General features: G+C 44.9%; 1 protein-coding gene across 3 annotated transcripts in view; it reads left to right on the top strand.

Moving 5' to 3' along the window:
- The window catches only part of SH3KBP1 (SH3 domain containing kinase binding protein 1), a 383,994-nt gene that overhangs the window by 198,591 nt on the left and 172,849 nt on the right, over positions 1–12,554 (top strand). For all 3 annotated transcript variants that reach the window (XM_055122571.1, XM_055122570.1, XM_055122569.1), the window contains exon 5: positions 8,894–9,019. In XM_055122571.1, the coding sequence (XP_054978546.1) occupies positions 8,894–9,019 (126 nt within the window). The remainder of the gene's footprint in view (positions 1–8,893; positions 9,020–12,554) is intronic.

The following is a 12,554-nucleotide window of genomic DNA, read 5'->3' as shown; positions in this document are numbered from 1 at the left end:
AACAGCAAGGATATGTTTTTTTGTTTATCTTTATATTCATAGTACCTGGAATAGTGCCTAAAACCTATTATGCATTTTAATAAATGCTGGCAGAGCAAGTAAATGAATAAATGGAAGTGGGAAAGATGTTTTCCTGCAAATTAAATGACTGGACCAGAACACAAAATTGCATATAGTAAGATGTGGTCCTGTAAATTAATCTACATTCCTGTGATCAAAGACTAAATGGGAACAAAATTGAAAATGGTTGCATTATAAAAGAGGGTACTTTCTATAAAGTCATCCTAATGTTCTGTGAAAAAATGCAAATCGGGAGAAAGAAAATTAGCGAATGTTGGGCAAATATTCCCCGTCCTCCCCTGCCTGTTGGAGATTGACCATGAATGTCTGTGAGAGGAGACTGCGGCCAGCTGACACCATCCTTGTCTGGACGACACAGCCCTTGCCCACCACCTGTGAGACCCATCTCCTCGTCTCTCCTTGCCAGTTCAGAGTGAGGCTTCAATCTGACCTTTCATCAAATAAGAAAAAAGGAGAAAAATGGGGCCAGAGTGATTGGGGCCAGCAGAAGCACATTTGCCTTGCACGTGGCTCACCTGGGTTCAATCCCCAACACCCATATAGTCCCCTGAGTCCACCAGGAGTGATTCCTGAACATAGAGACAGGTCTGGCCCCACCGCAAAACAGAAAAGAAAAAGGGAAAGCTATATGGCTATGCTATATAATCACATCCCTCCTCGCTACTTGCTTTTTCTCTTCACACTTCCTTCTGTTTGAGCTTTCTAACCACGGCATGTGCCCATGGTGGAAGGATCAGACTTGAGCAGGTGTGGGGAGCCTGGCAGTATCTTGGTATCAGCTGAGGGCACTGTCTGGATGGGACCCAAGAAGAAGTAGTAAGCATGGGGCAGTCTAGGCTTGTGTTGGAGGTTGCTTACCAGGACTCCTGGCTGGCATTCCTGGGCTCTGCTCCTTTTATTAGGTTCTGTTGCTGAGAAGGAGAAACTGGGTTGCCAGTTGCAAAGGGAAAATAGTAGGCTGAATTCTTGGAATGGTTTTTGGGATTTTGTTTATTTCCTTGGGGGCCACACCTGGCAATGCTCAGGGTCTGTTCCTGGCTCTGCTCTGCACTCAGGGATCACTCCTGGCACGGCTCGGGGGAACATACTGTGGTACTAGGGATGGAGCTCTGGTTAGCTGCATGCAAGGCCTACCCAGTGGACTAGCACCCTGGCCCCAAGGCCTCTGGGGTTTTGAAATTGGCTGGTTGGCCTATTTTTTTTCTCTTGGAAAGTATGGTGAAGCCCCTTGGTTTTATTGTCTGTGTTGTCTAGACCTTCTTAAGCTTTGGGCTCCCACGTAGGATTGCATGACTGGATGGGGGAGGGGTGGTGTGGAAGATTGTCAAAGTGCACTTTAGACTTCTATATGTTTTTATCATCAGTAGATGTTTGATTTGCATGCTTTTTTTTTTGCTTTTCGGGCCACACTTGGCGATGCACAGGGGTTACTCCTGGCTCTGCACTCAGGAATTACCCCGGCGGTGCTCAGGGGACCATATGGGATGCTGGAATCGAACCTGGGTTGTCCGTGCGCAAGGCAAATGCCCTACCTGTAGTGCTACTGCTCCAGCCCCTGCATGCATATTTTTACATATACCTGAGGCTGTGTAAAAATTTCTCAGGCCAAAAATGCTCAGTGATGGGGCTGAAGTAATAGCCCAGTGTTTCTACACATAACTTTGGAGGGGACCTCTCTTAGTTTAGGAGAGACTGTGGTTAGAAGAAACTGATTCATTTAGAATTGTTGGCTACAAACAGGTAACCGCCACATAAAAGTGACATATTTGTCAATTTAAATGTATTTACAATAGATTTACATAGCTGTGGTCCTTATCAATGAACGGAGTGAAAGAGGAATTCACAGATTTCTTGAACAGAATCTCTACCTTGAAACATACTGACTGGAATCAGTGAAGGGAAGACATGCATAGCTAAGCAGGTAGCTGATTACTCAAGATGTTATGAAACTGGCAAATGGTGGTACTAACAAATGAGAGGGAAATTGCTGAAGAAAGATAGAGGAGGGGCAGAAAGATGGCTCAAAGGATGGGATCACTTGCTCTGTATCTGGGAGACACCAAATTCGACCCCTAGCACATGGTCCTGCGAGAACCACGCGATGAGTAGCAACAGCCCTGTATGGCACAAAACTAAACAAAAGCACCGCAAAAAGCAAAGGTTGAGAAGTGTTCCTGGTTATCCCTTGAGTTTTGCTTTTCACAATGTTACATGTGAAACTACATTTGGAAAATATTTAATGGAAATTAATATTTATTATACTTATCATCAGAAGGTAAATAGTACCACAATACTTTGACACAGTACCTATGTCATTCACCCACTCTATCTCTACAGTGAGCATTGTATCATCACACATCACAGGAAAAAGAGTGAGTAAAGGACAATAAGGTATTGTGAGAAAGACACATCCGCTTAACTTTTATTACCGCCTATTGTTAAAGTTGTTCTATTATATTATTAGTGGTAACAGAAGCTGCAGATGGCGTCAGTGGGGCTAAGATCAAAGTCACAGTGCTGCCCACACGTAACTTTTAAAGGAAGCCTTTTAAAGTTTAAAGGTGCCTTACAGACGTAAGGGAGTCCAGGATTAGCCCAGTTCCATACAATGTTATCAGGTGGGAATAGTTCCCGGGACAAGACTTTGGGATCTTGATTCATCAGAAATGTTACCTTGCTAGCTTGGCTACTACTTGTTCATGTTTTCAAGTTGGTGTGTCAGCAAGGCCTTAGCACAGAGTCATTTAGGAATTTGGCATTCTGGACTTGGCTAATTAGCATGTGTTTCAAAGGGCATGTCTATCAAACATTGCTGAATGTTGTCTACCAAAATCTGTTTGGTGGTGAAGGTGCTATTTCTTGAGATGTAGCTCTGTGTCATTGGGCAGTTCGCTAAAATCTTAAATAGATATCTCTATTTTCTTAAATCATTTCCATTTGATTTCTTTTTTTTCCCTACAGATTTTTCATTTGGTGGACCTCTATTATGTGGAATATGTCTGCTCTCAGACAAACGGAGGGAGGGAAGAAAACTCAACTTCCCATGTGTATGGAACATTCTAGTTCTGCCAGGAAGTGGGAGACAATGACATTCAGAGGAGTTGGGGGAAAATAGTGACCAGGCATTTGGGATCTAAATAACACTTGTTTATATTTGGCAAATCATGTCCCAAAACAACAGGGAAAGTTATTTAAAGTAACTGAAATGGAGAATAATGCAGGTGTGTATGCCTTCAGGAAATGGTTCCCTTAAAAATATTTCCCTATTCCATGGCTGGAAAAGGGGCTTTCTAGAATCAATTTATATTTTTAGCAATATATAAAAGCTAAAACTATGTTTTAGCACACTTATATGAAGTACTGCCAAAGGCAAAATAATCACAGGTACTAGAATCAAATTAGTGATTCCTTGGCAGTGGATCAACTGGAAAGGAACACAGGGAATTTTTTGGAGTGGATGAAATACTATCTGTATATTGATAGAAGTGTGTTGTACACACTTGTCAAGTCAAATCAACTTGTATCATTAAGATCTGAGCATTTTATATGAATTTTGCCTGAGTTTTAAAAACTTTCAAAAATTGACATTTGTTTTCTAGTTTAAAAAAGGTTTTCAAAATTCATTTCCCAGGACAGTGAGATAGTAAGACAGTTGCCTTGCATACTGTTGACCTCAATTCAGTTTTTTTCTAACTGATTTTTTTTTTCAAAATACATTCCGTGGGTGGGAAGGCGTGTACACGGGATAAGAGACACTTGCCTTTCACACAGCAGACCTTACTTTGAGCCCCAGCATTGCATATGGTAACCCCTTTGTGCACTGCCTGGAGTCATCTCTGAGCATAGAGCCACGAATAAGCCTGGAGCACCACCAGGTGTGGCCCCAAACACACACACACACACACACACACACATTCCTACTCCAGAATAGATGACTGGTATGGTATTGGAATTCTTTTGAAATAAACTTACAGGGAAATTTTACTAATGTTGAGTTGTGGACTTTCTCTTAAAGATTTTTCACCTTTTCTTTCTGAAGAGGCTATTAAAATAGCCTTGGGAATAGCTCCAATGGCTTCAAAGCCCCAAGATCAATCTCAGGCGCCACATGGACCCCTGGGCATACACCAGGTGCAGCCTGGGCGGCTGGAGCAGCGCTGCATCGCTGACTCGAGCACCAAGCCTGTTGGGCTCCCCACATCACCCCTCCGTGATGCTTCTGAGCAAGCCTGGGGAGAACAGAAGCTTAGCTGGATGGAAAAGGCCTTCGCAGATCTTAAATGGGGTGTTCTGCTCCCTTGCCGCCTTACTCCCCTCGGGAGATGTTAGATTTGGCTAGTCCCTCAGTACACTTGTCCATTACAGTTGCCAGGTAAAGCTCCTGTGGTGATAAGTCAGGACTCTGATGAATAAGTAGCCACGCTGGGCCGCACGGGTCATCTGTGCATTTGCTGGCCTCCTCTTTAGTGCCTCAGGAAATGAGATACAGTTTGTCTTTAAGACAGAGCCCAAGTGGAGGTACTCAATTTACCCAGCTGCTCGCCTGCTTCCAACAGAGCTAAAGAGCTAGAGACTCTCGCCTATGGCCCGAATCTCACTTAGATGATGCTGCTGGCGAGGACACAAGAAACTGAGGACACGCAGACATGAAATGTTCAAATGGTTTCACTCCGACCTTTCCTCTCCGCACCTCTGCCAGGTGTCCACTGCCCTGTGCCCTGCTCTGGGACACAGCCATGGCCTCCAGGACAGGCTGGGTTGGTCATGGAAGGACACAGTATGGAGTGGGTGGGTAGATAACAATTTCACCCAAGGCCTGAAGAAAGTGGGGTCTGTTTCTTTGTAACACCCCAAACCTCCTTGGTTACAAGGAAAGGCATTTCTTTCTTATAGAAACACGCATAGGCAAAATTAAGTTTCAGCAGGGCTGGGATGGGCTCTGATTATTCCAGAAGCTTCTGAAGGGCATGGTCTTTATCTGGTTCACTCACTGGTAGATCAGTCTTGAGTTCATTAGGGCAGGATAGGTGCTAATTAATTAGCAGCTGGACTGGGTATAGTGGTACCTAACAGGACTGTAACCGATATAGTCTGGTGTCTTGTCCCTTTTGCTCCTCATGGGAAAGAAAACTCTCCTTCCATAAGGGGGCTGTGCAGGGGGAGTCAGGGCTGCATGCGCCCATGCGGAGGATTTCCCCCAGTGAATTTTCATTTGTTTACTCATTCATTTGTTTTGCTCCGTGAATGAATATAATCACACTGAGCTTGCTTCCTTGTCCTCTGTGTGCAGGAAGTTGAACTAGAATATAGAAGACTTGAGCGAGGAAAGGATCACATATTTCTCATATTTTTAGCTGGACTCACTGCTAATGGGGCGGGACCCCTTTCTCTCCCACTCGAAATGGGAAATGTGCCTCCCAGACAATGAGCAGCGGTTTTCTTTTGTGCCCTTCCACTCGCGGCATGGCTAATGATACCTTTCTCCGTGTCCCTGTAAGCCACTCCTGCTCAGACTGTGCTGTGACACGGATGCAGGCATCTGGGGGGTGGCTGAGGTGAAGACACCCCTGTTTTACCAGCAGGCAGCTTGCCCGTCCCATCCATTAGGAGCTGCGTGGCTCCTGGGCGTTATGCACTCATTACTGGGAACGGCAAGGTTTTAGCTGCTGTCAGGCTGAATCAAATGGAATTGTCCCGGTTGCCCCGCACTGTCAGGGATTTATACCAGGGACTGCTCATTTGTGTTTCGTGACCTTGGTTTTTCCCTCCTGCCCTGTGATTCCTGAGACAAAGAAGGTCATTTTATAATTCCTCATTCAGAACAGACACAAAGGAAGGCCCTCATGTGACTGTTTATCCGAGGCCTCATGTAGAATCTTCCTAGCCATCCTAATCCTAAAAAAAGATTCCTTGAGAAAAATAGTATACATCATTTGAGTTGCATAGAAACATGGACTTATTTCAACTTAAATGCTGTTAAATGCCACAGTTTGGTATTGAACAGTCATCGGGACAGTTGTGCACCATTAAGATGATCTGATTCTTGCCAGAAGATTCTGTGATTACATAGAATCGCTACTCTGTAAGTTGGTATGCCATGAGTTCTGTGACTCATGTTCTAACCATACTGTTTCCATTCCCTGGGCTCTGCCAACTTCCCTCTTCATGCTCTTTCTTCTCTCTCTCTTCCCCTCCCCTGACCCGTCTCTCTTTCTCTTCCCTCCTCTCCCCTCTCTGTCCCCTCTCTCCTCTTTTGTACACAGTTGCCCTCTCCTTTCCCTCTCTTCTCTCCACACCCTCTACATTTTGACTCTTCAAATGCAACCGTTATTTTGATAGTTTTCCTTTCTGTCTTTCTTTAGCTCCTCAATCTCAGTGACCCCAACTCTGTAAAACAAGTTTAGTTTGTGCTGAGTCATTTTCTCATCTGTTTACTAGTTTCTTTCTAGTTATCTCCAATATCCCCCCTCTTTTGACTCTGGCATGTACCACTGGTGGTTCGTACTTGACTGTTTCTTAGCAAAAATTACACAGCCAGTGTCAACATGTGCCCTTTCCACCTAGGCAGACTGTCAGTTTCTTTCTTTTTTAATTTTTTATTAGAGAATCACTGTGATGTACAGTTACGAACTTATGAACGTTTGTGTTTGCATTTCACTCATACAGTAATCGTTTACCCATCCCTCCACCAGTGCCCATTCTCCTCCACCAGTGATCCCAGTATCCCTCTCACCACCCTCACCCCACCCCCCACCACCCCACCACCCCACCCTGCCTCTGTGGCAGGGCATTCCCTTTTGTTCTCTCTCTTTTTGGGTGTTATAGCCTGCAATAGAGTTACTGGAGTGGCCTTTGTGTTCGGTCTATAGTCTACTTTTAGTTCGCATCTTCCAACCGAAATGGGTCCTCCCAACATCCTCTACTTGGTGTTCCCTTCTCTATCTGAGCTGCCTTTTCCCCCAGCATGTGAGACTGTCAGTTTCTTGAAGGAAAAAGGATGGACCAGTCTTGTGCAGTTCTGTATCCCTAGCCCCTAGGGGGGACTCAAACCATCTCTAACACTGATTGTGTGTGTTAATGATCCTCATTCTATAGAGAGGAAAATCAGATGGTAGTGTGGTCAGATTTTTGAATAAGCTATTCAGGGAGGATTTGGACAGGGCTTTTGAATCAAATTCTCTTTTTCTTTTTTATTGTAATTATTTTACTTGTTAAATCATAGTTATTACTTTGGATAGGTAATACATGCATGTTTGAAAAAATTCCCAAGATTTCAGGTCCCTTTCTATTATCCGACACTGTGCTGGGAGCTAATACTTGCTCATTTTCTAAATGCCCTGTTATTTTTTCTCCAGGAAGCCAGATCACTGTTCTGACTCTTACCCCTCAATTACCATCTCCATCACAAAATCTTGGAATGAGTTTTGTTTCTTTTTCTGGTTTTTGTTTTACCTTTGTCTCTCTTGACCCAGCTAAGAGAGGTCACTCAACAACTCAGATTGCAAAGGGTCTCAAAGCCATGCCTGCCCAGTTCAGTCTCAGTGTTCCCCACGATCCAGCCTTTATTCCACTCAAACGATTTAGTTGCCCTGCCTGTATCCCCAGTACAGTTCATCTCAGGGCATTCTAGGACCCTTTAGAAACCTGTTGGGAGTCCTTCAGCCTTTTGATTCAGTTCTTAACCCAGGGATTCTTAACTGTTTTGTCGGGCTGTCTAGTTATTTTTAATGGTCTGAGGAGGCCATTTTCTTATGTACAAAGTTTTAAATGTATACAGTAAAGCATATGATTCTAATGGAAATCATTTGTATTGAAGTAGCTATCAGGCTCCTTTTTGGAGGGACTTCCCAGCTGTATTTGGGAGCCTGAGGGCCTCTGCTGGTGACCTGGCCCAGTGGTTCTGGCTCTGAAAGATGCTGGGGCAACCAGACTCATGCAGGCAGTACAAGGGGGCAGGGGCTCTGCAGTGATAGGGTTCAAACTTGGGGCCTCAGGTATGCAAGGTTTGCACCACAGCCCTTTGAGCTATCTCCCTGGTCCAGCTTTCAAATTGAGCTATGTACCATTTCTCATCATAAATAATAAGCGGGACTGGAGCAATAGCACAGCAGGTAGAGCGTTTGTCTTGCATGTGGCCAACCCGGGTTTGATTCTTCCGTCCCTCTCAGAGAGCATGGCAAGCTACCGAGAGTATCTGGCCCGCATGGCAGAGCCTGGCAAGGTACCTGTGCAGTATTCGATATGCCAAAAACAGTAACAAGTCTCACAATGGAGATGTTACTGGTTCCCACTCGAGCAAATCGATGAACAATGGGACAACGGTGCTACAGTGCTACAGAAGTAATAAGTGATTGCTTGTTATATATTAAATATAGCCAGGTCTCTTATCAGGTGTGGCCACTGTCATCACTTCAACATAATGATGAGTCTAAATGATCTCTTAGGACACCCACAGTACCTGTGATGTGCTGTGCCAAAACCATGGGTTTGTTTGCTCAGGGGTCACAGAACCGTCTACTCATTATATGGTGTGCCACCTACACATGTAAATAAAGTTCAGTTCAAGGCCAGAGAAAATTAAGTGATTCTTATTTTCCATCTGTGTTTATAGACCCCAGGATAAGCACTCTTCTTCCCAAATCCAAACCCCCAAGTTTGTGATGTCTGTTTTCTATTCCCCGGTTATCTTTTCAGTGTTGCAGCCTTCTGCTCTTACTGTGCAGGTTCAATGTTCTGCACCTCAGAGAGAAGGTTGGGAGCAGCCATCTCTCCCCTGACCCCCATATCTCTCTCCTGTTTATCCTGCAGGTAGAAGAAGGATGGTGGGAAGGCGTTCTCAATGGCAAGACGGGAATGTTTCCTTCCAACTTCATCAAGGAGCTGTCAGGGGAGTCTGATGACCTCGGCATGTCCCAGGATGAGCAGCTGTCCAAATCAAGTAAGGCAACCTCCCACCCCCCACCACGTAGGAAAGGGATGGGGTACTCTGTTCCAGCTTCCCCTCAGTTCCATAGCCTCTATCCTGTGCTGAGTGAGTGGTGCTGCAGTGCGCATGGGTCTTTTCGTAGGTTGCTCCAACCCATTGTGGTCCAGTGGATTTCTCATTACCAAGGTGTGACCTGCACACATGTGTTCTGTATATCGCTGCCTAGGTGATGAACACCTTCATGCTGGTAATAGCATAGATGATAATGACTTTTACAGTAGGCCAAATGAGATTGTTAATATTTCTCAGCATCCTTGAACGGACTTGGAGAAAAGGGGTTGGGAAAAAAAAATCCCTAGTCAATAGAACTCTCCCAGACCAAGTAAGTGTACAGCAGCTCCTGTTACATGTAGGGTGAAAATAGAGTCTGGCTCCGGTGTGGGGGAGCATGGGCCCCCTCTGCTGTGCAGAGAATGAGCCCCAGGGTTTCTCTCTCTAGGACCTGAAGCTTTCCTCCCTCCAGAGTCTCTGCTGCCCGTCCTAGCTCCTGGAGCCGAAGATCAGAACCAGGAGGCTTTGTTCCCTTAGTTGGTGACCAACTTCCTTACTTGGGTGTCTATGTTTCTCTTGTACTGCCTTGAGTCCTGAGCTAGGGTCATGGGTGTGAATATTATTAGAAGCTCAACTGTGTCATGGGATGCCACAGCCTGGTGTTACCCATTTCCCTTCTGTCTAAATTATTCTTAAATATCATCCCCATTTTTAAAACCCAGACCTGAGAGATGTTTTCCAGTTGTGTCTTCTATTTCACAGTCACATGATGGGATCAATTCAGAGTTTGCAGGTAAATCCACTTCTAGTGAGTGGTCAGGAAACCTCCTTTACTTGGTATCCTGGTGTCATTTAGGAGCTCTGGCTGGTTGGCTCCTACTGTAACCTTTTCCTCTACTGCCAGTGCCTGGGGCTCTTCATCCTCATGGCGAGACTCTGTGTTAGGAATTGGAAGACTATTTGGGAGCAAATGGGACACTTGGGGTACCTATTCTCTTTCACCGGCTTGGGGCAAGGGGCTCTCTGCTAACATGGACCAACTGAGTCCAGCCTGGGAGGAGGAAGGTGTTCTTGATGTGTGGTTTCCAAACTGCATATCGGAATTCTAAGTGCCCTGGTATTGTACCTGGTAATTAGCTCTTATAATAACAGGAGCTAAGATACTCCGGGAATGATATGGAATAAGTGGCCATTTGTGCCAGGAGGATCAAATTGGTTATTAGAATGTTATTTCTGCGAGGAGATGGATGATGAGTTCCGGTTGCATTCGTGTATAAAACCACTTCACTCACGGAGGGCCCTCTAGAAAGGCTCTCTTTCATTGTTAATCATGATAAGCTCTTAGGACAAAACCCTTTAGGAGGTGGGAGCAGCTTACACGCTGGCTGGAACGGTGTTCACTTATGCAATCTCTCTGCATTTAGAAATCTAAATTCCTTTACTGATGTAGGAAAGGGGAGCTGAGACATAGTGGGCAGCTTCTTTGGGATAGATAGCTTGGCCTGTTGGTTTCCTGCCATTGTAACTGTGGTCTTCTAACTGGAGGGTTGGAGAACCAAAAGCCTGTTGTACTTTTGGACCTTTTAAAAGAAATTTCCATTTAGTCAATACCAAGGGCATGTGACCCTGTGTGAGCCCTCAGCTGAAGGTGTAAGGTGCTGGGATTCCAGAGTAGGAGGCAAGAAGCTTAGTGTCGTGGGGTCCCCAGTCACTCAGCCGTCCTGTGCACGAGAGAAGGTGCACTCCCTCTTGTAGAGGCTTATCCTCCCAAGCACTCATTCAACCAAAAAGCCTTTGCTTTTCAGAATCGAACAAGCACAGTAGTTTTAGCAGGCATGTTGAGTTTCCATGTGACCTGTCCCACATTGAGGAGGGTTTGAGGTACCTGGAGGGGCATTATCTCCTAATGGATGGGGGCTTCTGGAGACTAGGGCATATGTGGCTTTTGAAATCTTCCTTCTGCACAGTGAAGGAGACGAGGGCCATCTCTTCGTCTCTCTGTCTCTTCTTTATCTCCCTTCCTTCCTCCTCCTCCTATTTTTTCATTACTGCCAAAACACTGCATAAGTGCACTAAAGGCATACAGAAACAAGTAAAGCAGAGTCTGTGCCTTTAAGAAGCTCAAATTACTGAAAGGGGGCTCACAAATGCACAGAAGCTTGGGGAAATACACCAGGTATTCTGCAAGAAGGTGTTCAAGGAACAGGTGGGTATGTATACCTGTAGGCTTTGTTTGAGCAGAACTTTTGATTTTAAAGGAAATCTTATTCCCCATCTTGAGAATGCTTTTTATTGCGATGTACTTTAATTAAAATAATCGATTTTATTTTGGGAAAACTATAGTCACAGAAAGTTGCAATAAGAAATGTATGAAGAAGGTGGAGAGATATTACAGTGGGTAGGGCGCTTGCTACTTAGGTCATTGCAGCTGACTCAGGTTCATTCTCTGGTACCACCTGTGACCTGCTGAGCCCCGCCAGGAGTGATCCCTTAGTGTAGAGCCAGGAGGAAGTCCTGAGCACTCTTGGGTGTGGGCCGCCCCCAAAATGTATTAGAAGTCCTACATACCCTTTGTGCAGTTTCCAGGGATAACTTCTTGTTAACTGTAGCAAATGCATATTTCGTCATAGAGTGGAGAAAGAGAAATATAATTAATATGCAGAAGACATCCAATGTTTTACTCAGATGTGAACTGAAATTTCCAGTGGTTGTCAATCACTGGTCCACAGACTGGTGCAAGTCTGCAGGCAGAAAAAGGTTGAAAACCACTGATCTGCCATGTGGGTTTTAACTGCCAGACCGTGGACCAGTATACAGGACAGGTGCCAGTTTGTAGTTGTGAAAAGGTTGGAGAATGCTGGGCTAAACTATACTTAAGCAAGGTCTTTGTTAGACCAGCTCACTTCATGCCCGTTAGTTTTTGCTGATTGCTTAATTAACATAAGACATTGGGAGTAAGTTAAACTACCGTTTGTGCCATTTTAGAGACCCTAGTGACACATTATATAGAAACCCCTTTTGGGCTCGAGAGATAGTACAGCAGGTAGGATGTTTGCCTTGTACTCGGCCAATGCGGGTTTGATCCACGGCACCCCAAATGGTACCCCCAGCACACCAGTAGTGATCCCTGAGCACACAGTCAAGAGGAAGCCCTGCATTCCACCAGCGTAGCCCCCCCCCCCCGCCAAGATAAAACCTCTTTTAATTTAATTGCTGCCAGATATTAGAGTGGAGTTTTTAAATTTAATTTTAACCATAGTGATTCACAGTTTTGCAATACTGTTGATGGTAGGGTTTTGTGTATGCAACTTTCCAACACTACATGTGCCAGCATTGGCGTGAAGCTTTTGAAGATAGAGAAAAATCTTTGTTCTTTAACATACAAAGAAACTTGTACACAGTGGGTAGGTGTATATTACATTCTTTTGCCCCTACCCTCACCCAATCACCCTTTCTCCTGGATGTGGAAATACTTATTTGATACTTCTGCTCACAT

Source organism: Sorex araneus, chromosome X (genome assembly GCF_027595985.1).
Source record: "Sorex araneus isolate mSorAra2 chromosome X, mSorAra2.pri, whole genome shotgun sequence".
Taxonomy (NCBI): Eukaryota; Metazoa; Chordata; class Mammalia; order Eulipotyphla; family Soricidae; genus Sorex; species Sorex araneus.
This window is presented reverse-complemented; position numbering and strand designations above follow the sequence as displayed.